We start from the raw sequence: 27,387 nt of genomic DNA on the forward strand, positions 1-27,387 counted from the left end.
GGTGCTATTAGGCAAGCAGAGCTTAAGTAATTTGCCCAGGTTCACACAACTAATAAATGTCTGAGATAATATTTGAACTCAGGCCTTCTTGTCTCCAGGTTCATCTAGGTCTATCAACTACATCCCCTCACTGCATCTAATTCAGGTTCTCATCAACTCTCCCCTGGACTATCCCTCCTAATTGGTCTCCCTGACTCAAGTCTCTCCCCTTTCCAACCCATCCTCCACAATGGCCCATTGCTATTCCTATAGCACAGGTCTGACTAGATGACTTCCCTGTTCAAAATCTCTGTCTCTGGGATAAAACATCATCTCCTCGATCTGGCATTTAAAGACCCTTGCAATCTGACCCCAACCTATCTTTCTAGTCTTACACATTACTATCCTTCATGCATTGTACATTCTAGTCAAATCGGACTAATTGATGTTCTCCTGAACATGACATTCTATCTCCCACCTTTATGCCTTTGCATACGTGGTCTTCTCATGTCTAGAATGCTCTCCTTCCTCACGTCTGCCCAGAAGAATTCCTGGCTTCCTTCAAAGTAGCTCAAGTGCTACCTCCTGTAAGAGGCCTTTCCTGAATGCCCCCCAACTCTCCAGTTTTCTTATGCCCTCCACCACTACTTGTTTGACATCTCTGCCTCGATATCCCATCAGCATCTCTATCTCAACATTTCCAAATTGCAACTCATTTTAAGCTTTAAACTTGTCCCTCCTGCAATTTTTTCTGTTTCTGTTGAGGACACCACTTTCCTTCCAGTCACCTATGTTCGCAATGTTTGAGTCATCCTTGACCATTGGATCCAATCAGGTACCAAGAATGATCCATTCTACCACCCCAGCATTTCTTTTTTTTTTCTTTTTTTTCTTTTTTTTGCAGGGCAATGAGGGTTAAGTGACTTGCCCAGGATCACATAGCTAGTAAGTGTCAAGTGTCTGAGGCTGGATTTGAACTCAGGTCCTCCTGAATCCAGGGCCGGTGCTTTATCCACTGTGCCACCTAGCTGCCCCCACCCCAGCATTTCTTGTCCACTTCTCCCTACCCACATTACACCCCTCTAGTTCAAGCTCTTATGACTTCTCACTCACACTACAGTAATAGTCTATTAGTATCCCTACTATCATGATCTTTTACTCTCTAATCCATCTTCCACACAGTTGCCAAAGCAATCTTCCTAAAGCTCAGGTTTTGATAATGTCATTCTCTTGCTCAAAAATTTTCAGTGGCTCCCTATTGCTTTCAGAATGAAATACTGATTTCTTATGAGGATTTCCTGACACTTTAGGCTTCCACAATCTCCCTCCTACCTTTCTAGACTTATTGAATATTTCTCCCTTTCACCAAATGGGCCTGCTAGCCGTTCCCCAAATTGATCATTCCCTTTCCTGTTTTCCTACCTTTCCACAGGCTGTCTAGCATTCCAAGAAGGCATTCCTCTTCACTCTCATTTCTTTGAAACCTCCTCAGCTTCCTCCAGATCTCAGCTCAGGTGCCAAGTCCTCAATGAAGTCTCTTCAAATACTAATGTGCCCTCCCTACTCAAAGTAGAGTGTCAGCTCCCTGAAAACAGGCTCCAGTTTTGGTTTTGGTTTGGCTTTGGCTTTGTATGCCCAGTGCCTAGCACACAGTCAGACCTTCATAATTTTTTCCTGAATTGAACTGAAATGACTCCCCAAAGCCTTCTTTCTGACGTTCTCAAAATATTCAGATGAGTCATGTTCATTGCACAGCACACAGCTAGCTGGGAAGGTGAAGAGGTGTGGGTAGCAGGAAAGAAGGATAAAGGTGATTCCCTGCAACAATAAATTAATCCATAGTATTCGTTGAGCGACTACTCTGTGTGTGTGTGTGGCAGTGACGCTGTACTAGATACAATGGGTGTTACAAAATATAAGACATAGCCCCTGACTGTCGGGCACTTATCCAGTCAGCCTCAAAGTAGGAAATATTGAGGCCATAAATCAGGCTCAGGAGCCCTTTCTCTGCCTTCCTGATGAAACTGAGGAGGCAGGAAAAGGGAGAAAACAACCTGGACATAGCTAAGAGTCGGGGGTAGAGGATGGCATCTGACTTTTACCACTCCCCCTACAGCCCATCTGCTTTATTAACACTCTGTCACAGGGGCAGCAAGGCGGTGCAGCGGTTAGAGCACCAGCTCTGGATTCAGGAGGACTTGAGTTCAAATCTGACCTCAGACACTTGACACTTACTAGCTGTGTGACCTTGGGCCAGTCACTTAACCCCAATTGCCTCACCCAAAAGAAAAAGTTACCAAAAAAAAAAAAACACTCTGTCACATGAGAACAGCAAATAAATCTATACCAAAAGAAAGTTAATGAAAAGGCCACAGAGATCTGAACAGGACTCTTTCTCAGCCCCCTCCCGCCTGGACCCTTTAATCTCCTTTGGAGGTGCCTTTGTCCACTAAAGCTGCCTTCCCTCTGTCCCTCCCTGCACCCTGCAGGGAAAAAGACAGGCAAGAATAGTATTTATTACAGAGTAACATATCTTGTGCCAGAGAGAACTAAAAGTGGGCTCTAATTTTGGGGTCACAAGAACCTCAGGAATTGCCAGTCTAAGGGGAAAGTGGCTGAGAGTGGGGCTCAGCAGGAAGGGGGAAATGAGGAAAGCAAGGCCCCTGGGACGTAGGAATGGGCTAAATGGGCAGAAGGAAATAGCCCTGAGAAGGGGAAGTTGAAGAGAAAGGGAAAGGGGGAGAGATGTCAAATCAAAAGAGAAAAATGGCATAAGGGGAGGGGAAGAGGAAGCAGCTGTCAAAGAGCAAAGACGTGGTTTCCAAGGCATTTATAGAAACAATGTTAATCCAAGCCTCGAAGCTCCATGGCAGCTATGAATCAGAAAAGGGAAGATTCCAGACACCGCTTCCTAGGTAATTTAAGATTCAAGAAAGTAGTTGGCAAGTAAGCCCCAAGAAGAGAGAACCTTTGGATAGCCCAGAATGGGCATGGAGATTCCTGCACCAGAATGCCCTTAAACCACATGATTTCCCCTCCTTAGGGCTCCTTACCTGGGGATCCCAGAGACGGGTGAGATTTGGGTACAGGTAGAACTGGATCCCCTGGGCAGCACCAGGCAGAGTCACCCCTCGGATTAACAGGACCACCAACATGAGGTATGGAAATGTGGCCGTGAAGTATACTACCTGGAACAAGGGAAGGCATCAGTTTGGAGCAATTAAAATGACGAGGTTTTCAAACAAAGGCAGCCAGGAAGGTATTAAATGAAGGAGTGAGGAAAGAGAAGGTAGGACAGTTAGACACAAGGGGCAAGGAAATTTCCCCCATGGGAAAGGTCAAAGCAGTTCCCCCTTCAGCTGTTCCCTCCCCACATACCTCACAGCTGCTCAGATCAATCTCCCCTTCTCTCTCCTGCTACCTTCCCTCCACATATTACTCCCTTCCTAGAAAGGACACAGGCATCCACCAGCTATCCTCTATTACTCTCCTCTCCACCTCCCTTCATTTGTCCTTTTTCTCCTAAAATTCACTATATTTTGCTAGACAACATGGAATATACAAAGAGATAACACAAGATTGTAAGCAAGGCCACCTTCCAAATTCCTGCTAAATCTTGATGTCACTGGGACTAACATTACCCCCCTTCCTTTTCCGCAAGGATTTAGCACAGTCAAGCACCCTGACAGGGAAAAGACCTATCTGGGTGCCCTAAATGGAACACATTTAATACACTCAAAATACCTACTGATACCTCACTCAATCTGGAGTAGGAGATGGTTCCCCTCAATTTTCCAGTTGGTTGCCAGAAGGTCAGGGAGTTGTTTAGTGATCTCTACTGGGGATTTTACAAGAAAAATATTTCAGGTAGTAGAAAGCCTGCTAGACTTGGAGTGAGGAAGAGCTGGAGTAGGTCCCCAACCATGTGATCCTAGGTAAGCTCTGCAGTTTCTCTAAAGAAACCTCAGTTTCTTTATCCATAAGATGGGAATAATAACACCTCCTGTCTTAGAATTATTGTGAGAATCAACTGACTTAATGTATATAAAATGCTTTGTAAACCTGAAAGTTGACTATTATTATTAAGGAGAGGGGGATGTGTAAACTGGGTACAAATTGTACTTACACAGCCTATGTGGTATATTCTCAAGTGGTCTGCAAGTTAGAATTCCTTTGGAATCTATCCTTTTACTTTCGTATAATTCTCCTAATTATCAATGACCTTTTTTTCTTCCACTAAAAATATGTAGCACAGAGTAGAGAGTCACAGAATTCAGAGGAAGGGAGATTTTAAGTAGGGGCAGCTAGGTGGCACAGTGGATAGAGCACCGGTCCTGGATTCAGGAGGACCCGAGTTCAAATCCACCTTCAGACACTTATCACTTACTAGCTGTGTGACCCTAGGCAAGTCACTTAACCCCAATTGCCTTACAAAAAAAAAAAAAAAAACCAGAGGAAGGGAGATGGCAAAGATGAAGGTAGCTGGGCTATAGCCTTTGGCAGTCTGATGAAGACTATGGACTCCTCAGAATAACGTTTTTAAATAATTGAAGGAGGGGCAGCTAGGTGGTGCAGTGGATAAAGCACCGGCCCTGGATTCAGGAGTACCTGAGTTCAAATCTGACCTCAGACACTTGACACTTACTAGCTGTGTGACCCTGGGCAAGTCACTTAACCCCCATTGCCCCGCAAAAAAAATAAATAAATAAAAATAATTGAAGGAAATGCTAAATTTCCATTAGAAGTTGGTTAATTATATAGATTACATATTTATATGGTTTATATAAACTATAGTTTATATAGATTGTATAGTTAATTCTATAGATTATAATTATAGAGATGTTAGTTATGTAAAGATGCCATTTTTTCCCATCCAAATAATCAGATGCCCTGAAATCTATTTGTGGACCCCAGGTTAAGAATCTCTACTCCAAACTATTGTCTGATGAACATCTGGTGGCGACTCTAACACTCAGGGGAAGGCAGTGAATCCTAAAGCTAAGTGTATGGGAGCCCCTGAGACGCCTACTTTGCCTGTGGACTTGACTCCTTTCCAAATGCAGAAGTAGCAGATATCCAAGCGAGCAGGAGGCACAGAGCCAACTCCCAGCGCAGGCTCCCAGGTGCTGATCCCTTCGGCGATCTTCAGGACCCGCCTCCTGCGGAGAGAAAGTTGAACCTGGCTCCAGTTTTGGATGACCCATAAAGTTTTGCAGACCCCCATCCCCAGAACAACAGCTCAATTACATGAACTCTAGCTAACCCAAGGATTCATCACAGAGGTCACCAGCTGTGGTTCCCCCGGCATCACAGGGGTCTCCTTTGCCCAGAGGAATGAAAGGCAGGGAACTGGGAGGTCAAGAGGAACCAATGCAACCTTCACGATAGGCAAGGTCCAAGGAGGACTGGGAGAGGAAAGGAGTTGTTATTGGCGTAGGCTAGGAAGACGGGTCTAAAGCCCTATTCCCCAACCACTGCTAGGATGTTCTGAATTTCACCCCCTCCTCACCTCCACTCTTAGAACTTTCCTAGCTTCTTTCAAAGTTCCTGTGCCTTACAGGAAACCTTCCTGATGCCTCCGGCTGCTAGTCCTACTTTATTTTGATAGACTTATGTTCATCCTTGTCTCCAATACATACGCACACTCACTTACCACACAGCTATAGATGGAGAGCTAAGAGGGACCTCAGAAGCCAACTAGTCCAACCTCTTATTTTACAGATGAGGATACTGAGGGCCAAAGACATTAAAATAGCTCACCCCAAGGTCATACAAAAGTACATTTCAGAGATAGGAACTGAACACAAGTCCTCTGCCTCCCAAGCCAGTGCTTTTCCCACTGTCTCACCCTGGTGAAATGTAAGCTTCCGGGGCAGCTAGGTGGAACAGTGGGTAAAGCGCCGGCCTTGGATCAGGAGTACCCCGGGTTCAAATCCGGCCTCAGACACTTGACACTTACTAGCTGTGTGACCCTGGGCAAGTCACCTTAACCCCCATTGCCCCGCCAAAAAAAAAAAAAAGAAAAGTAAAGAAAAAGAAATGTAAGCTTCCTTCTTGAAGGCAAAACTGCTTCTTTTTTTTGTGCAACCCCAATGACTAGCACAATGTCCAGGCACATAGCAGGAGCTTAAGAAATGCCTGGTGAGAATCCAAACTGATTCTAACAAATGGTGAGCACAGAGCTGGAAGAAGACAGGTGAAATAGGCAGCTGCCTAGGGTCTAGATCGAGAGGGGAAGGGTTAATTACTTCTACTAAATTCACATATTTTTTACACCCAGAAAATCCTATTTCCTGTGATATCTCAGTATTTATTTTGTGATGTCAACTTGCATATATTACAAGTAGGACTGTGACTTTTTCAGATCTTGCCTAGGTACACACATACTTTGTCCTGGCTCTGGGTGAACATGACTTGGACACGTTCCATGTAGTAGGTGTTTTTCCACTCCTCTCCCCCCTTTACAAAGGGGAGATGGTAAGAGCCATAATGTAGAGAGAAAGAGAGTGTGTATACCCACTTTGTATGGGTTCACATCCATGGAGTCACAGGTTCCGTCTATGAAATGGGAGGGAACTTAGAAGTCTAATCTAGCCCCTCATTTATAGATGAGAGAATTGAGGCTAGAAGGGAAATGACTTACCCGAGGTTGCATTGTCATTAAGTGGAAGAACTGGGATTTGAACTAAAGCTCTCTGATTCCAAATCAATACTCCTTTTCCCTATACCAGGCAAGTGTGTATGTATTGGGGTGTGTGCAGTGTTGAGAGTGAGAATAAACAAAAAGGGGACGAGATGACGGGGTAGGCAAGGTGTCCCAGCAAATCATACGAAAGCCGAGAAAATACTGAGACTAAGGGGACATGGCCCCTGTGACCATGCCAACCATGATGGGAAAAACTAACAGAGAATTAAAGAGTAATTATTCTTTCACCTATTGACACCATGGGGCAGCTAGCTAGTGGAGCAGATAGAACACTGGGCTAGAGTTAGAAAGATTCATCTTCATGAGTTCAAATATGCTCCAGACTGTTAATAGCTGTGTGACCTTGGGCAAGTCACTTCACTGTGTTTGCCTCAGTTTCCTCATCTGTAAAATGAGATAGAGAAGGAAATGGTAAAATACTCTAGTACCTTTGCCAGGAAAACCCCAAATGGGTCATGAAAGAGTTATTCACAACTCAACAGCAGTTGACACCATCACTTTGTCTCCCCATATCCCTCTCTCCAACAAGGCCAAGGTTTCACTTACTCCCAAAACTCAATGACAGGAGAGGTGGCATTCTCAGCTGTTGTATTCAGGGAGCCATTGGTCCTCTGGAACTCCACACAGTGTTCTGCTCAAGAAACATGTAGGAAGGAAGAGGAAGCATTAGGCAGTGCTAGCAAAACCAGGATTGATGAGAAAATAGGAAGGCAAGAGGCAGTTAGGGGAAAACTGAGCTAATAAGTGCAGGAGTTATAAGCCCCACTTAGGCACTGCTCTCCCTAATGCAACCCACTTACCCTCCACAAACATGTTTCATGGCACCCATAGAGGTGGCAGCTGCTTCCCTGTGTTTGTGGACTTATCTTCTCACTTGAGGGTGTTCAGACAGAGTTAGAAGAAAGCATTTCCTTTTCTCAAAGTGCCCCCCCATCAGTCCAGAAGCACAACACATGTCCCATAAACCTTCCTAGTGAGAAACTCTATAGATAAACTCATCAATAAATCTATCAAATCAATAAGCACTTATTTAGTGCCTACTATGTGCCAGGCAGTGGGCTCATAGTGTAACTGCAACAAAGCAGTTACTGTCACCTCATGAAGTAGTTGTCATGGATGACTTCAATGCCTATATCGGATTAAAAAGTAGATGGAGGTCATTGGACTAAAACTAAAAAGAAATGGTTTGTCTTCTGGCTATAGGAAGTTAAGCATCACCTCCAAATCATAAATTCTATTTACTTCCTTCTTAATACAGCAGGGTTGGGAGTGGAAGGAGAATCACAGATATGACTGAGAATAAATTAACAGTCTCACTGATTTCATCATTGCTGAACAGCTGGAGCTAAGGGAGGTCTATATAATGGTATCAATTTCTATGCTAAGGATAGACCACAGTCTGATTATGCTTCAAAATACAGGATTCTGAGATGGGCTTAAATTCACTGGGACTGACTCTCCAGGCTTAAGGCAGCCAAGGTCAAAGGCCAAACTCCCTGAGGAAAGTCACATGCAGCCAAGGTGCTCAGAGACCAAGAGCTGAATAATATCCTATTTCTGCTTCCAACCACAAGTCAAAGGACGAAGGCAAGGTGGTATGTGAGGTCAAAGAGAACACCGAGTGAAGTGCTTGGTAACCATTTAGATGCTATTTATTTCTGTACTACTCGTTAGCTGCCTTGGATGAGCCAAGAACTTGGAAACTATATCTCTCAATCACATAATTTGAGAGCTAGAAGAGACTTCAGCAGTCATCTAGTCCTCTACCTGAAAGGAATTTCTATTATACCATGCCTAACAAGTGGTAATCCATCTTTGCTGGTTGTAAGAAGTCTAGGATAGCCTTTGCCAATATCATGCTTTGCTTGTTAGACTTACAAGGGTGCTGGAAAGAGGAAGAGAAAGACATGAGATCAGAGGACTTGAATTCAAACTAGTTCTACCATTTAATAGCTGTGGTACCTCAGGCAAGATCAAAGAATCACAGAATTTCAAGTTGCAAAAGACCAAAAAAGGATACCCCCCCACCCCAATCCAACATGGACTTAGAACTTTCCTCTCCAATGTCCCCAACAAGTGGCCAGCCAACCTTTGTTTGAATCCAGTTCCCCTTCAGGCAACCATTTTAAAAGAAAAAAATTCTAGGTGACATCATAAATAGAGGCCCTGGAGTCAGGAAGACCTGAGTTCAAATCTAGCCTCAGACACTTACTAGCTGTGTGACCTTGGCTAGTCACTTAACACCAATTGCTTCAAAAAACAAATTCTAGGGGGCAGCTAGGTGGTGCAGTGGCCCTGGATTCAGGAGGACCTTAGGTTGGATCCAGCCTCAGACACTTGACACTTACTGGCTGTGTGACCCTGGGCAAGTCACTTAACCCTCATTGCCCCGCAAAAAAAAAAAAATTATAATAGTAAAGAAGTTTTTCCTGCAATCCAACCAAAATCTGTCTCTTGCAACTTTCAGCCATTGTTCCCAGTTCTTCTCTCTGAGGTAAAATTTAACAAATCGAAGTTCCTTCTACATGGCCAGCCCCTCAAATACTTGAATACAGCTAAAACATGCTCCTTTTATTCTCATATAGGATGCTAGGAAGACCTACCTCACAAAGTTGTTGTACTATCAAAAAGATCATGTATGGAAAGTATTTTGCAAACTTTAAAGTGCTACATAAATGTCAGATATTATCATAATAATTATGAACATCAAACTCATCTTCATATGGTATGGTCTCCAATTCTCCTCTCACCCTCCTCTAAATACATTCCTAAAATTTGGCCACTAGAACCGAATACAGTATTTAGATGCAGTCTGACCAGTTCAATCAGAGGGCAGTGAGGCTGTTACCCCTTATAGTTGGGATTTTGTTCTTTCTTCAGTGAACCCTAAGATCTCATACATTTCAAGCCTTCTGTATCATGTTCTTTATTCTGTTTAGCTTAGGGGGAAGAACCAGGGGCAATGGGCAGAAGTTGCAGAGATTCCAATTTAGACTGATATGAGGAAAAACTTCCTGACAGCTAGAACTGTCCAAAAATGGTTCAAGATGCCTCAGCAGATAGTGGGTTTACTCTCCCTACAGTCTTCAGGCAAAAGCCAGATGGTCACATCTCAGAATGTTTGAAGAGAAGAGTACTTCCCGCGTTTTTTTCAAGGCCAGTATCCTTGCTCTGGAATATGCTTCAGTGAAAGCCATTTGGGGAGTTGAAGTGCTATGGCTTTTAGTCTTCCTAGCTTGCACTGAAAGAAGGAATGTCTATATGATGTGACTGACACTGGCTCAGTATCACAGTGAAGATGACCATGTTTGAAGATGGAGCAACCAAGAGGCCTGAAGACTGCACAGTAAGTAAAAGGAGCAACCGAACAACCAAAAGAGAAATCAAAATATTCCTTCCACAAACAAAACCAGTGCAGCCAAGATAGAAGCAAAGCAAGTAAACTTGGAAATAATTTTACAGCCAGTGTTTCTGATAGAGGCCTCATATCTAAAAATATGTAAAGAACTGAATCAAATATTATAAGAATACAAGTCAAAAAAAAGAATTACAAGTCATTCAGCAATTGAGAAATGGTCAGAGGATATAACAGGAAGTTTTCAGATGAAGAAATTAAAGCTATTTACAGCCAAATGAAAAATGTTCTCAACCACTACTGATTAGAGAAATGCAAATTAAAACTACTCTGAGGTAACACCTTACACTTATCCAATTGGCTGATATGACAAAAAAGGAAATGATAAATGCTGGAGAAGATGTGGGGAAAATTGGAACACTAATGCACTGTTGGTGGAGTTGTGAACTGAGTCAAACCATTCTGCAGAGATATTAGAATCATACCAAAAGGCTATAAAACTGTGCATACCTGGGGGCAGCTAGGTGGCACACTGGATAAAGCACTGTCCTGGATTCAGGAGACCTGAGTTCAAATGTGGCCTCAGACACTTGACACTTACTGCTATGTGACCCTGGGTAAGTCACTTAACCCCAATTGCCTCACCAAAAAAACAAAACAAAACAAAAAACTGTGCATACCCTTTAACCCAGCAATACTGCTGCTAGGTCTATATCCCAAAGATATCATAAAAAATGAAAAGGACCCACATGTACAAAAAATTTATAGTAACTCTTTTGTGTGGCAAGAATTGGAAATTATGGGGATACCCACCAACTGGGGAATGGCTAAACAAGGTGTGGTAATATGAAGGTACTGGAATACTATTGTTCTTTAAGAAATGATGAGCAGGCAGATTTCAGAAAAACCTGGAAAGACTTATATGAATTGATGCTGAGTGAACTGAGCAGGACCAAGAGAACATTGTAGACAGTATCAACAACATTGTGTGATGATCAACTGTGATAGACTAAGCTCTTCTCAGCAATACAACGATCCAAGACAATTCCAAAAGATCATGATGGAAAATGCTCTTCACATCCAGAGAAAGAACTATGGAGTCTGAATGCACATTGAAAGCAGTACTATTTCACTTATGTTGTGGTTTTTTTTAGTTGGTTTTTCCTTTTGTTCTGATTCTTCTCTCACAACATGACTTAATGTGGAAATATATTTAACATGAATGCAATGTATAACCTAAAAAAATGTTCTTGCCTTATCTCAAAATACTTCTCAGGTTTTCATTCATATCCTACTTACTCCTACTTAAAATACAATTCTAGCAAGCTTGACTATTTTGGTCTCCCATAATATGGAGGAATTGCTGCTAGAGACAGAAACACTAAAAAGCAACCGGAAGAGATGAAGGCAAGAAAAGTAAAAAAAAAAAATGTTAAAATCAGAAACAAGACCTTAAAATATATTTCAGTTTGTGTCCAATTCATATAGTGACAAACTCATCTCAATAGCCCCAAAGATATGCATGGTACAATAATTGATATTTGTAATTGAAGAGCCTATGTTATCAAGAAAATGTTGGGGGGAGTTAGGTGGTACAATGGATAAAGCACCAGCCTTGGATTCAGGAGGACCTGAGTTCAAATCTGACCTCAGACACTTGACAAGTCACACTAGCTGTGTGACCCTGGGCAAGTCATTTAACCCTGATTGCCCCACAAAAAAAGTGAAAGAAAATGTTAATAATAATTATACTTTTTAAGGAGGCAGAAAAAATATTTAATAGTTGAGGCAGGTAGGTGGCAAAATGGACAGAGTGCTGGAACTAAAGTCAGGAAGATCTGAGTTCAAATCCAGTCTTAGAGGCTTACTAGCTATGTGATCTTAGGTAAATCTGAATTTCCCCAACTGTAAAATGGGGATAATACACCCCCCACCTCGAGTTGTCGTGAGGATCAAATGAGATCATATTTGTAAAGCACTTAGCATAGCTCCTGACACATAGTAGGTGCTACATAAATATTATTATTATTATTATCTAAGTTTAAATCCAGCCTCAGACACTTACTAGCTTTACCACAGGCAGAGGATGGGGAAAGAAAGGTACAATAGAAGAAGACCTGGGTTCAATTCTCCCCTATATAACTTGGTCCATGTGTAACCTTGGGGGAGCTACTTCCTCTCTCAAACCTCAGTTATGAAACTAACTAAACAGAAACTGGTCTCACAATTAGGAAGAGTTAGTTTCATATTAATAGATGATCTTTAAAGTCCTTTATAGCTCTAGAGCTTGTGATCCTAAATGATATCTGAGATACTTGGAGACAAGGTCAGTTCAGTCAGGTCCAACTCTTTATGACCCCATTTGGCAAAGGTACTGGAGTGTTTTGCCATTTCCAGCCCATCTTACAGATGAGGAAACTGAGATAAACAGGGCTAAATGACTTGCTCAGGATCACACATCCAGCAAGTGTCTGAGGCCAGATTTGAACTCAGGTCTTCCTGACTCCAGGCCTTGTGTTCTATCCACTGTACCACCTAGCTGCTCTCCCATAATTTTAGGATGAAACCAAAAACCAAAACAAAGAAACAAACGCCCCCCCCAACAAATTGTATTTCCCATACAAACAAATAAATAAATGGACAAATATCCTAAAATTTGTCTACTCACTCACTTCTCAATGATTCACCATACAGATTTTCTGGAATTACTTGGGGAATTACTTCTCATTGAACAAAGTTAGACTATTACATTGGATAATAAATCCCCAGGAAGCACAAATAGCAATAACGATCGATTTATATATAGCACTTTACAATTTACAAAGGGCTCTTGCTTTAGTTAGCTCATTTAATCACCATGACAACCCTGTGAGGTAGACAGGGAAGGTATTATCCCTAGCTGTTGGTTGTTGTTGTTGTTGTTGTTGTTTTAGGGGGAGGGTTTATTTTTTGAGGAGGATGAGGTTTTTTTAGGAATGAAGAAACTGAAGCCCAAGGAAATTAAGGGACTCGCTTAAGGTTTTTGTATTGAGGTCATAGACTTAGAATTGGAAGGCACTTTAGAAGTCAGCTAATCCAACCTCCTCATTTTGGGGAAACCAAGGCCACATGGGTCATAAAGATCAGAGGTGGGATTTGAACCAAGTCCTCTCACTCTCCACTGTATCACACTGACTCCTTTAGGAAACAAAGGCTAGAATCTTGGCTCTCAAATTCTTGGATAAATGCTTTTTCCCACTGTACTCTCCTGTCTTCCTAAAACTATCTGCCCAGTACTAGGCACAGTATGGTATACTGCTGTTAAAAAATGCTTTTGTCTAACATGGATGGCTGCTCCCCTTTGGTAACAGAATCTTAGAACTGGACTGGACTTAACAGGCTATCTCATCCAGTCCATAGGAGACGCTGCCCTCCCAGGTCCCCACCCAATGGGGAATGACTAAACAAATTGTGATATATGACTGTCATGGAACATCACTGTGCCCATAAGAAATTACAAGAGGGACAGTTTCAAAGGAAACAAGGAAGACCTCCATGATACAGGGTGAAATGAGCAGAGGTTAGAACAATTTATACTTTAAAAAATCAATATATAGAAAAACAACTCTGGCAGATTTTAGAACTTTGATCAGGGTGAAGATAAACCATGAGAACAGAGGCCTGAAGATGCAACATACCATTCACCTCCTGTCAGAGATGTGACTGACTTAAAATGCTGAATGAGGCATAACTTTTTAGACATGGCCGATTTAAGAATTTGTTTCCTTGGACTGCATACTTATTATAAGGGTATTCTTTTTTTAATTGTTCAGTGGGGAAGGTAGTGAGAGGGAGAGATGATAAATGCATATGAAAAGAAATAAACATTTAAAAAACCTTCCCCCAACATTAATGACAAATGGTCATCCTTCCTTTGCTTAAACAGCTCTAGTGACAGAAAACTCATTACTTCCTGTGACAGCCCACTCCACTTAGTTACACTCTAATTGTTGAGAACTTTTTCCTTATTTTAAGCCAAAATCCTCCTCTCTGTAACTGCCAGGGTCAGACAAAACAAAGCTAATCCCTTTTCCACACAAAAGCCCTCCAAATGCTTGAACAGAGCTGGCTCCCACCAGTGCTAACCCTCCTTGCCCACCCCGCAGTCTTTTGTTCACCAAACTAAGCATCCCTAGTTCCATTACTCAATCATATGGCCCAGTACAGTCCCCATCCCAGGAGAATGTGAATGGAATTTTCTAGGGGCAGCCCTTAGGAAGAGAGAAAGGAGGATAAGACATAGATTATATACGAGAGACAGCATTACCTGTGTTCCACTCATGGTCACAACTGCCCCAGGGAAGGTCAATGGTGAAGGAGCTGAAGAGGTAGAAGAAAGCCCAGGCCAGAACAATGATGTAGTAGAAGTTGAGGAGGATGACAATCACCTGAGAGGCATAACCGATGCCTGGAGAGCAGAACATAGAGAGGATAGAGGAATCTGACCTGAAAGGAACTTAGAAATCATCCAATTCACCCCAACACCCAAGTGAATTGTCTAAAGCAGTAAGTGGCCAAGGAAGAAGTCAAATCTAGCTTTCCTGCCTGCATATTCAGAGGACTTTACACAGCACCTCAGAATGGGCACCATTTCTCTTCCCAGCCATACCTTAAAGAAAGTCTTATTTTCTAGTGCTAAGATAATATTATCATCTGAGTTACTGATCCCTTCCATTCCTGTCCCAACTTCTGGAAATCAGTCCCTCTTGTTCCTTTTGTTCATAAGCATTACTTGCTTCATTGTTTTCCCCTCATATCGCTCCAGTTGTTGTTGCCCACCCACAAAATAAATCTGTACACATCTGCACATAACTTTAACACTAAACAGAAAGTAAATAGCACATTTCCCCTATCCCTTCCTCCTTTATCTCTACTCCTTTGTTCCTAATGTCTACTTCCTTGCCCCCCTGTCAAGCAAAGTCAGCCCCATTTGCAAAATAAGCTGGCTAAGTTCCAGATGGAAATATTCACCCCTTCTTGGCCTTGACATTCTTCCTAATCAGCTCAACTTTCCCAGACCAATTTTACAACCACTAATGGTCATACTCTGGAGTTGGACTCTAGGTACTTACCCTCAAAGATGGGGCAGATCTTTCTCCAGGCTGTGACACCCCCCTGGCTGGTATACTGACCCAATGCTGTCTCCAGGAGGAAAACAGGAATGCCACAGGTGAAGAGGAAGATGAGGTAGGGTATGAAAAAGGCACCTATGGGGATGGGTTAGGGAAAACATATTTCTTATACTATGCACTATCTCCAATCTCTTCATTACCCTCCCCCATCTGCTCTGAACTCCCATTTGTGGCATGTGGATCTTGTAACCCATTTTCCATGGTAACCTTTCCTCCCACATCTCCCCCCCACCAACCACCTACCTTCAAATCAGGGCAGGTAGAACACAATCATCCCTCAGTGTGAATGGGAACTAGTTTGTACATAGCTCTAACACAGGGAACTGGCATTGTGGGAAAGAACAAGACAGCTACTCCCTTCTCAGTCCTGTGGCTTTTTTTTCACTATAAAAAGTCAGTCTATTCCTATCAAGGGTTGTTTTTTTTCGCAACTACTAACCTGTTACCTAAACTTAATGCATCAAATAATTGAAAGCCAGGGTAAATTTAGCATAACCTATAATTTGTAACCCCCTTCAAGGGCTGCTGCTGCCTTTAGTGGCTGGAATCCCAATCCCCTTTCACAATTTTTTTCATGAACATTGGATGTGACAAATATCCTGAGACCAGAAACATAGTTATTTTTCCACCTGCTGGCATGGAAGTGGGGGATGGGGTGATTTGGAAGCCGGTACTTTACCCTGGTAAAGTAAAAAAAAAGACTACTCCTAGTATCTGACCACTAGACAAAATCTTTCCTAATAAACCACTTCCCTTTAGTATTTCTGCCACTACCACACCAGGGAATGGAACTATAGAAGAAATGCAAGTCTCCAACCCTCATTAGAATCTAGTCCATATACTATTAAGAGGTAACTTGACACATTGACAAGAGAACTGGCCTCAAAATCAGAAAGACTTGGTTTGAAGCTACACCTCTGACAATACAGTGTGACCCTGGGCAAGTCATTTAACCTAGTGCTCCAGAGCCCTCCAAAACCTGACCCCTTCCTATCTTTCCAGTCTTTTAACGCCTTAAGCCCACACCACTACCACCACCACCATATATTCTTAGATCCATTGGCCTTCTGTTCATTGAACTAGCCACTCCATCTCCTGACTCCAAGCACATTGACTTACTGTCATCCATGCTTTGGATGCCCTCTCTTTTCATCTCTGCCTCCTGATTTCCCTGGTTTCCTGCAAATCTCAGTTAAAATCCCACCATCTGTAAGAAACTTTTCCTGATGTCCTTTAATGCTGGTGCCTTCCCTCTATTGGTTATCTCCAATGGATCATGATTCTATCTTGTTTGTATGTAGCTATTTGCATGTTGTCTCTCCCATTAGACTGTAAGTTCTTTGAAAACAGGAAGAGTCTTTCGCCTTTCTTTGCATTTCTTGCCCTGAGCATAGTGCCTGGCACAAAGTGCTATTGACCACTATAAAATATCTAGAAGTCTCTGACCTGCATAGGTCAAGAGAGTTTCCTCACTGGGCAGTTCCCTTTACCTATACTATGAAATCACAGGTTCAACCTTCTAGTAGGGAACGAGAGGAATTTAGCCAGAGTTCATGTGTTCTAGAAGACCAATAAGCACAAAGGGTCAAAGTCCCAAAAGACAAGGTTCTATCCTTTTTACTCTTTACCCTAAATCTCTAACTCCTACCATACATCCCTAATGCAGACTCCAGGAGGAAGAACTCCCAGCACTGTGGTCTTCCAGAGACCAAGAAACAAAAAGTACATTCAATTAATTGCAATATGTCCACAAATGAATCAAAGCTGGGTTGATGGGGCACAGAGGGGGTTAACAAGTGCCTGATAATGCCAGTTGGCCTAGCAGGGGTAAGGCTGACCACATTGTCTAGGATTCTCAAACAGTACAAGGTAGGGAGAGAATTACTAGTCTAGTCCCAGCCCTTCCCCCTCCCCATCTTTTCTACTCCAGATTCTTTCCCAAGAAGTCAAGACAATATTTAACCTCACAGTCCTGCTCTCCTCCCCTCCTCCTTAGACTCTTGAAAGAGCTGCCCAATAGTGTGCTGGAAAGGCCAAAGTCTAAACCTGCTAGGGATAGCAAGGCAAGGATAGGGGAAGGGATGACAAAGCTAGAATAGAGTCCACTAGGTGAGGGAGCACCTGTCCTCCTTTCTCTTGAGGTACCCTGCCTTTGAAATACTTCAGGTAAATGTCACCAAGAGAATTTCAAACAGGAAGTGAACTTGACTCAAGGATAGAAGTGGGACTCCCACAAACACCTCATCTCCAACACACACGTTTTACACTATGCCAAACACCCCTCCTCCTTACCCTAAAACTTCAGGCAGTCTTTCCTAGGTGGCAGGAAATACACACCATCACTACCACTGCTACTGTCATCACTCAAGAAAAGAGCCCCACCACTGCTTCTCTTTACTAAGGGAAGCCTCCCCTTGAAAGATAAGATTACCAGTGTCCCAGACAGTTCCTAAATCCTATAATTCTCTTAGGGGGGATACAAAAAGGATAAATGAGAGCAATACAACAGGGCTACACTTCAGGTTTGAGCTCTACAGCACAAGTTTGCATGACTTTCTCAGAACTCTCAAGTCCTCTGGAAATTCCAGTCCTATTGGAGAAACACATTTATATGCACACACACACACACACACACACACACACACATATACACACATTTATATTTATTTTATATATGTACATTACAGATGGGACAGGGAGGGTAGACTGATGGGATGGCAGGTCAACTGCAAAACCACTTCAACAAGTTTTTTAGGTCAGCTACCCCATTCCCCAGTCACTTGTCCCGCAGATTGTGAACTGGCTAGAGGTTATGACTCCTGGGGCTTTGCTCTGATCTCTGGAAATTTGTAAAGTAAGAGGGGTAAAAGCCCTCACCATCCCTGAAGTCCCAACCCCTTGAATGAAATTAGACCTGAGAAAATACTCTCAATAAGAACTCAATTCTGTCCAAGTCATTTTTCAGGGAGTGCAGAAAAAAAAAGCACTGGACTTAGAGTTTTGGGGCCAAGGTTTGAATACCATCCCTGACACTTAATTGTTGGGTGACCCCAGGCAAAACACAATACCAGTGTGTTTGAATTTCCTAATCTGTCAAATGGACATAAAAATATTTGCACTGTCTATACCTCACAGGGTTGTTGGAAAGAAAGCACAACTTGGTAAACTTTCTAAGCATAAGCTATTATTATTTCCAGTCTAATCAATCATTCCTCTTCAGCATTCTCTTTTCCCCTTAAAAGTAATAGTAAGGACCTAAGATCATTTGGGTCTCATTCTTTCACCTCCTTGGAGGTGAAGTTGGGGAGGAAAGGGGAAGATATACTACCAAGGGGAGAAAAGAAGGACAAAGAGAAATTTTGTCTCCTGTGAATGACCACCCTGTTTATTTCCAACTATGCACAGAAAACCCAAAGGCTAAACAGCTAATTTTTTTCTATGTGATCGATCAGGCAAGAAGCTTAGACAGCAATACTAGTCATCAGTAACCATTGCATCAGAATAGGGATCTGGGGAGGAAAATAGGAACAAAGAGAGGGACAGTGCCTTGAGTAAACTAAAAAATAAACAAGAAAACTGAAATGCTGATATAAAGCCCCATGGTAATATAATACAGAGAGTCTTAGGTTTTGGGGTTTTGTTTTAGTTTGTTTCAGTGTAGTTTTTGAATAGTGGTTCTTGGAGTTTTCCAATCCCCTGACAACTTCCCCACCCAAATATTTACCACTTTACTTCCAAGAAAAACTTTTTTTAAGTCTATAACTCATCTTTTTTCCTTAGCATAGCAGCAGATACTTTAAGTCTAGGAAAGCAGGAAAAGGGTATAGAAGTAGCTATAGTTTGTTAACAGATTTTCAGAACTCTACAATACCAGTTTCCCTGATTATCAAGAATTATTCTGCAGTGACCCTGGGAGACCCAAAAAGTCTTAGAGGAAACAAAATAGACAATCAAGAAAGTTCACTCACTCCATTGCCTCCTAATCATGTAACACAAAGTTTTCTTATACAAAGGCATCCCTCTTTCTAGGGGAAAGAAACCAGGGTGACCATAGAATGCAGAATGGTTCTGTATACTTCCTACAGTGAAATTCTGCTCTATCGGGGAAAGGTTTCCTGGGAGAGCTTGATATATTCAGAGGTGGGAAGGGAATTAGTTGGCCAAGAGATTAAAAAAACCAGGTAGGTTGGTCTAGGCTCTCTGAGATCAGCAATCCATGCTCCCACTGTCCTTGCTCACTTATGATCCCCACTGATCAAAGTATTTTAGTGTAAATCTTTACAACGGGTTCTATCTCTGATCAGCCCATTAGCCCAGACTTTTTAGCTTGGGACTAAGGGACTTCAACAAGGGACTTCTGAATATAAAGTCAAAGACCATTTCCCCAGAGGCCCAGGATAGCAGTAATATTCTCTACTCCCAAATCTTACTTTTCCAAAGGTTGTCCCTATGTTTCTACACAATGATGTACAGGAAATTCCAACTTGGGCCCAAACACTCCAAGGCAAATAGATTCATTCTTTACTTTCCCTTTCTTCACCCCTTTCCTGACAATTCCTAGGCCAAAGATCACCCAATTCCAAGGAGGCTTGAGGAAATCGGCTTCACCTCCTAATCCTCTTTCTGCCAATGTGAGGAACTAAGCGGGTTATTCAATCTCAAAGGTTCCTGAGCTCCAATTAAATCCTCCAGACTCCCAGTACAATTTCAGCAGCTGAGGTTCTTAAGCCAAGTTCCCCCGACAAGTCATAATGGTCCTCTAGGTACGGAGAGCAACATGGAAGAAGACCTTACAGGGGGGTGGGGAACTAGAAAAATACCCAAGATCCCAGACCCTAAGACCATTTTTCCAGGGCTGGGGCTTCTGTCTACCTCCATACCTCTTGCAAAAGTATCCATCAGTCTACAGGCCTTGAAACAAATGCCTAATTTCCACAAAGAGGCTGACTCCCTCCTGTACCTGCATTCATAATTACCCTCCTCTCCATATATATCATACCTACTCTACGCATCTTCCACACCCTCAAGCACTGTTTGTAGGTACACACCAGGTTAAATATACTAAGTCTAGCTATAGCCGACCTCTAAATTGCTAAGAAAGAGAAATATAACAGACTTCATTAGTTCAGCCTGGCAGCTCTGCCTATGGCAGGCTATAAGTACCCCCAGAGGATATTTGAGCCCTTGTGTTCTGTACAGTAACCCACTGAATTGCATCTATTATTTCTGCCTGTTCTATATCCATGCCCTCCCCAAATATTTCTAACCCAGTAAGGTTACACAAGCCTTGCTTTGAACCCTTCCCCACTCCACCTCTATATGGTGTCCTGTGAATTTACATTACCTATTAAGCCTGATAGTCAACCCAGGTATCCATGCATCTCCTTTAGGGTTCTCAATGCTAGAATACCACATAAAAGAAAGAAGCTGGAATTAAAATGAGCTGTGCTGAAACCACTTTTCATTAATCAGGACTTCCGTAAGAGTTGAGAAATAGAGCTGAAAGGGGGAGAATTTTTAACCAAACCATGGATAAAGGAGAGCATGAAAGACAAAACAATTTTGATTACATTAAATGTAAACATTATTGCACAAACTAAATCAATGAAGACTGAAAAAAAGTCAAATTGAATAAATATTTACAGCAAATATCATCGAGAAAAACCTGATACATACAGAACTGACACCAATGTATAACACCCAAAGCCTTTCCCTAGTAGATAAATGACCTAAACAGTTTTCTAAAGAAGGATTGCAAATTCTAAGTAACCATTTGAAAATGTAGGAGTATGTTTTGCTAATTACTAATAAAAAGAGAATAAATTACTACTAATAAGAGAAATGCAAATTGAAATAACTCTGAGGTTTCACATCATAGGGAATAGTCAATGTTGTCAGAACAATGGGAAGACAAGTACACTGGTGGAGTTGTGAGTTAGTCTAACTGCTCTGGTTATCAATTAAGAATGATGCAAGGAACATGAATAAACTGTCCATTACCCTTTGACCCAGAGATCCAACTGCTTGACCTATACCCCCAGGGAGGTCAAAGATAGAAAGAAAAGTACACACTAATATATTTATAGCATTACTTTTGGTAGTAGCAAAATCCTGGAAACAAAGTTGATGTTCATCGATTAGGGAAAAGCTAAATAAATGTGTTAACATGAATTTAATAAAATATTAACATATTATAAGAAACTGACTATGAAGAATGAAGGGAATATGAGAAGACATATGAACTGAAGTTAAGTGAGTCAGAATAAGGAAAATAATATATACAATGATTACAGTAATGGAAAGAAAAAAATGAAAATAATTTTAATAATCAAATTTGGTTCCAAATAGGAGAGGAAACAATGTGCCTCTCTCCCTTCTTTGTACAGGTAGGACACTATGAGTGTGGAATGTTTACATATACTGTCAAAGTCAATAAGTTTGTTGGTTAATATTACTTAACTATGGGGCAGCTAGGTGGCATAGTAGATAGAACACCGGCCCTGGAGTCGGGAGGACCTGAGTTCAAGTCCAGCCTCAGACACTTAACACTTACTAGCTGTGTGACCCTGGGCAAGTCACAACCCCAATTGCCCCACCAAAAAAAGTTAAAAAAAAACCAAACCAACACACAAATATTACTTAACTACTTCCTCCCCAACTTTGTTTTTATTCTTTGCCACAAATTATGGCCTAATGAGTAGAGGAGAGAGGAAGAGGAACATTAGGAAATAAAGATGATCTGAAAACAAAATATATAAAGTAACAATTTTCTTTAGATAAATGTATTGGATTAATTTTTAAACCTACCCTGAAAATCACTTCATACTTTGCATATTTGAAAAGATAATAAAAAAAAACTGGGAGCAGTCAATGTTGGTGGGGCTGTGGAAAGAGAGGCACACTAATGCACTGTTGGTAGAGCTGTGAATAGGTCAAACCATTCTGTATATCATTGTGGAATCATATAAGAAACATGAGCAAACTATACATACTTTTTAACCTTGTGGGAGTAAGAGACAAAAATGAAGGTCCAACATATATCAAAATGAATAAAAGGAAATGCTGCTATGCTATAAGAAACTGAGACTATGAAGATCACTGAGATACATAAGAAGACCTATATGAATGGATGTGAAGTATGTGAACTATATGAAGGATGTGAAGGAAACAAATATGCACAATGCCTACGACAATGTTATTGAGAGCAAGGCAAATTTTAGATGATAGATAGATAGATAGATAGATAGATAGATAGATAGATAGATAGATAGATAGCCAAACATAGAAAGAAAGTGGGTGCTCATTGATTCAAGAATAGCCAAAAAATGTGGTATGTTAATGTCACCAAATTGTATTATGCAATTAGAAATTATGAATATGAGAAGTATAGAGAAATAGGAAGGTTGTATGAATCAATGCAAAGAGAAACAAATTAACAAAATGGAAAAGCCCAACTACAATAATGTAAATGTAAAAATCACCTAAAGGAAGCCAAACTATAAGTAACTGAAAAACTAATGGGGCAGCTAGATGGCACAGTGGATAGAGCACCAGCCCTGGAGTCAGGAGTACCTGAGTTCAAATCCGGCCTCAGATACTTGACACTTACTAGCTGTGTAACCCTGGGCAAGTCGCTTAATCCCAATTGCCTCACTAAAAAAAAAAAAAAAAAAAAAAAAAAAACTAATGAAGATCCTGGAGAACAGACAATGAAATTTTTCTCCCCTCTCACAGCAAAGAAGTAGAGACTAGTGGGTCAGAATATTATATACAATGTCAAGTGCATCCACTGTATTGAGTATTTTTGCTTAACTGTTTTTCTTTGTTAAATGGTAGAGTGGAAAGGTTTTGCTTTTTCCTAGAAATAACTGCTATGTGATAACAAAAGGCACCAATAAAACACGGTTAAAAGTTGTGTTTTTAAGGGGGGAGAGCAGAACCATAATTTTTGTAAAATGTACACTCATTTAGGTGAAGAGAATGCCCCAAGACACCACAGATGTCCTAAAATGGCATGATTCCTTAGCCTCCTTTAATTACTTTTTGCTAAGCAGATAGATTGATATCCAAACCTAGAAAAAAAGGCAATATGCAATGGACAGAGCCAGTCTCAGGATTATGAAGACCTGAGTTCAAGTCCACCTCTGACCCATACTGACTGCATGAGCCTAGGCAAGCCACTGAACCTCTAAGTGCCCCGGAAGCTTCCTAAATTGCAGAGTCCTGACTTATTCTCACTAAGAGTTCCATATACCAATAAAATCACAAGTCTGTTACAGACAGAAAAAATGCTATAATTAGTTACTTTTATGCTTCTGAAGGGCTGAGAGTCCTTTTCTTCAGCCCCTCTAAATTTTGTCATCTAAGGACAAAACCTCAGTCACACCAATCTAGTTATAGCTCTGAAGGGGAGAAACACACAGCCAGCATTGATATCCTAGAGAACTAGAGGATGACATTCTCCACCCACTTATTTGCAGTGGTTATCTCTAGGAAGCAAGAACCCCCAGGTCCATTGGAGGGGCTTGGTAGCTCAGGGAAAGGTACAAGGAAAAGTATGAGGAATCTCAGGACTTTAGAACACCTGAGGAATCATTGTGTACTCAATATGGGAATAGTTTCCCCTCTTGGTGTGAGTCAGTGGTTGCTCACCTCCCCCATTCTTGTAGCAGAGATAGGGGAACCTCCAGACATTGCCCAGCCCAATGATTTCCCCGGCTACAGACAGCACATATTCCAACTTGTTGTTCCAGTGACCCCGTTCGAGTGTGCCCTCCTCTTCCTCCTCCTCTTTCTCCTTTTCCACAACTGAATAAGTTGGTATTGTCTTTCCATTGCTGGTTGCACCAGGGACCCTGCTATCCATCCCACCTGGAACAGAGATAGGAAGTCTTATTATTGGTAGGAAACCCCTAGAAATGAAACCCCAAGTGCAAATCCAAGTATGGAAGGAAGGAAGGAACGAACGAAGGAATGAAGGAACGAAGGAAGGAAAGAAGGGAAAAAAAGAAATTCTACCTCAGTAGTCACTTCTTTCATAGCATCTCCTGCTGAATAATATTTCAATGTTCCTGTTGCTGAGACCAACTCAGTCTACACACTCAGATTCTCTATACTGGTAAACCCTTCCTTCCTGCTAGAAGGCATTCATTATATCCGAAAGCCCAGACTGAGTTCCTCACAGATTCCCATAGATTATGATGGGCATGTGAAGGGGGGAAAGATCACATGACCACAGGAGATGTCTACGTTCTCCTTCAGTGAAGCAGTGAGACTGCTAGATCTTGAAAAATGGGGAGAGTTATGGTATCATTGATGACATTTTCCATTCTGGAAGTCACATTCTAGAAAGGCCATTGATAAGATAAATAGTATCCAGGATCAAGTGAACAGGACTATGAAGGCCCTAAAGATTATGCTATAAAAGAATTGTTTGAAAGCACTTGGGGTATTTAGCTTAGAGAAGAGAAGGCTTGGGCAGGGTAGCATGATAACATTCTTCAATGGAAGTGCTATAAAAATGCTTATTATTATTATAGTTATTAACATTTGTTTTGCTTGGCCCCAGAAAGCAGAGCTTCAGAACAATGGGTTCAAATTGTACAGGGAAAGATTGAAAATTAACATCAGGAAAAAACAACTTCATAACCACCAGAGCAGTTCAAAAGTATATTGGGCTGCCTCAGTAGTTTGTGGGTTGCCTTTCACTAAAGGTCTTCAAGCAAAGGATAGATGACTTTTTGTCAGGTATGTTGTAATGGGGATCCTTGTTCAGGGACAGATATTTCCTGAGGTCTCTTCCAATTCTGAGGTTCTGTTATTTCATGTTTTTATGCCTAGTCTAGAGAGGGTTTTGCCCTTATTAACCTGGAAGGCTCCAACTTTTGTCTTTTTCTAATCCTTGCCTAGTGACAAGAGAGAAACTAGAGGAGATCATGGCTCCTGAAAGTCATAAAGGTTATGTAAATAGGTATAGCAACTAGCCTCTTCATGTCTCTCGATTGCTAAGATCTAGTTCAATACTAAAAGTGGTATAAATGCCAGTCTTTCTTTTTTCCTCCATGGGATGGGGTAGGAAAAGGAGGTGAATGTGATAGGAAATAAAAAGTATTGCTGGGAAATAAGGGGAAGAATGAAAAGAATTTGAAATCCTCCACTTTAGATACATTCAAGGCATAGTTGATTCCTCATCCCTATACCTTAAGGCCATAGGGGCCTGTCAAAGTTTCTAGGGTGCAGAAAAAATGTGTATCATTCCCTTTCTCCAACACATCCTTGCCAAGGAGGGACCACTGTGTTCTCCAGATCATGTTTAAACAAGAAGGTATGAGATCTTCTAGATTATACTTAGAGCACCTAGATATGATCATTCTTCAAAATGTCCTTTTCTCCAGCCCCAAGCCTATTATGGGTATATATACATGAGGCTCCTAGAATAACTATCAACTGAGGGTTCTATTAATTCTGCCCAGCAGTACCTCTAAGGGAGAAAGAGCAGGAGGAAAGGACGCTATACATTTTTCTACACCCCAGAAGCCTTCCAATATCTCTGCTGGCCCAACAACATACTGACCTACTATTAGAACCAACGAGGCTAGCAGTGATTATCTGGACAGAGACAAGAGACATGCTTAGTAGTCAATACAGTTTAGGAATAAAAAGAAAGGGTTTGGGTGATTGTGGGAAGATTAGGAAGGAAGGAATCGCCCAACGAAGCATTCTGGTCCTCTTCACACACTGGTGTATGAAAGCTTTTCTGGCTGGTTCTTTCCTTTCCCTCTCTTCCTGAGGGACTTTTCTCAGGAACAGAAAAAAATACTGTGCTCACCACTTGTTAGTTTGATTCTGCCTAACTCTCCCCTTCTCTAGCTTCTCTCCAGTAAAACAATCCCTTCATAGGTCTCTAAAGATGACTTGCTGCAGAGATTTTCCAAAGCCCTCACTCCCACCTGGAGCCAGAGATTGCTCTATTTCTTTGCACAGACCAAGACCTTAGGGCCAAGAATCAGGCAACCCTTAGTCACTTAGTGAAAGAATTCAGGTGCCTTCACCTCACTTTGGTTTCCTATTCTACCAAATCACATTGTCCCCAAATCAAGCAGTCATAAAAAGATGTATGTATATACACATACAGATACATGTGTACATATATACACACAAACATACATATGGATATATATATATATAAATAAATAAAACTGAAGGAGAAACACATTTAGAGGAAGGAAGGAGACATATGTTTTCATATACATTCCCACAAATAATTTTTCTTTTTTATTGTTGAAGAAAAATAATAATGTGATTTTGGATGAACTCAAGAACCTTAAGACCAGAACCTGCCCTACAGAGACAGAGACAGAGAAACAAATAAGGAAATGTTACAGACCTTAAGGAAGGAGCTGCCAGGGGTCCAGCTAAGGGGGAGAAGAAGAATCCAAGGGGGAAGGTGCTGGCTATTTAAAGTATGGGTTGAGAACGCCTCTGCTGCACTGTAATTCTAAACTTTGCCCAACCCACATTCCGCCCTCCTGCCACCCCCCCTCCTCTCTACAGCCACCAACCAACCACCTCCACATGAGTGATTTCCCAGCACAGAGTGTGTGTCTGTGTCTGTGTCTGTATCTCTGTGTGTGTGCATATGTACACACTCTTGTAGATGATCCCAGGAGTCTATGTGCTTATGCTGAGGAAGAGGAGCTCTCCCTGATGGGTCAACATGTGTCTACAAAATACATCATCCTCTCTGTATTTCTCTTTCCTTACAGCCCATTATCTTTACCTACCCCTACCTGAATTTACATCACCAGAATCATTTGTTAAAGTGCCTCTTGGGATACTTTGTTGTAAAGATAGATGAGACATAGTGGCCTCTATAGTCTAGAATGAGCAGTTGGGTGGGACAGTGGATAGAGTGTCAGGCCTGGAGTCAGGAAGACTTATCTTTTTTATTTCAAATCTGGCCTCAGACACTTACTAGCTATGTGACCCTGGGTAAGTCACTTAACTTTATTTGCCTCAGTTTTCTCATCTGTAAAATGAGCTGGAGAAGGAAATGGTGAACCATTACCATTTCTTTGCCAAGAAAACGCCAAATGGAGTCGTGAAGAATTGGACACAACTGAAATAACTCAACAACAACAAAAATACATCAACAACAGAACAAGCACTGAACATGT

The 27,387-nt window shown here is 41.6% G+C and overlaps 1 protein-coding gene across 1 annotated transcript in view; it reads right to left on the minus strand.

Annotated features, from left to right (window-relative positions):
* The window catches only part of SLC6A13 (solute carrier family 6 member 13), a 48,034-nt gene extending 21,388 nt beyond the window's left edge, over positions 1–26,646 (minus strand). The window contains 9 exon segments of the mRNA XM_043966148.1: positions 3,033–3,167; positions 5,009–5,055; positions 5,058–5,101; positions 5,103–5,138; positions 7,232–7,316; positions 14,347–14,487; positions 15,152–15,286; positions 23,864–24,082; positions 26,598–26,646. Coding sequence (XP_043822083.1) covers positions 3,033–3,167; positions 5,009–5,055; positions 5,058–5,101; positions 5,103–5,138; positions 7,232–7,316; positions 14,347–14,487; positions 15,152–15,286; positions 23,864–24,077 — 837 coding nt within the window. The 5' untranslated portion in view covers positions 24,078–24,082; positions 26,598–26,646.
* Positions 26,647–27,387: the final 741 nt, after the last annotated feature.

Source organism: Dromiciops gliroides, chromosome 5 (genome assembly GCF_019393635.1).
Source record: "Dromiciops gliroides isolate mDroGli1 chromosome 5, mDroGli1.pri, whole genome shotgun sequence".
In the NCBI taxonomy this organism is placed as follows: Eukaryota; Metazoa; Chordata; class Mammalia; order Microbiotheria; family Microbiotheriidae; genus Dromiciops; species Dromiciops gliroides.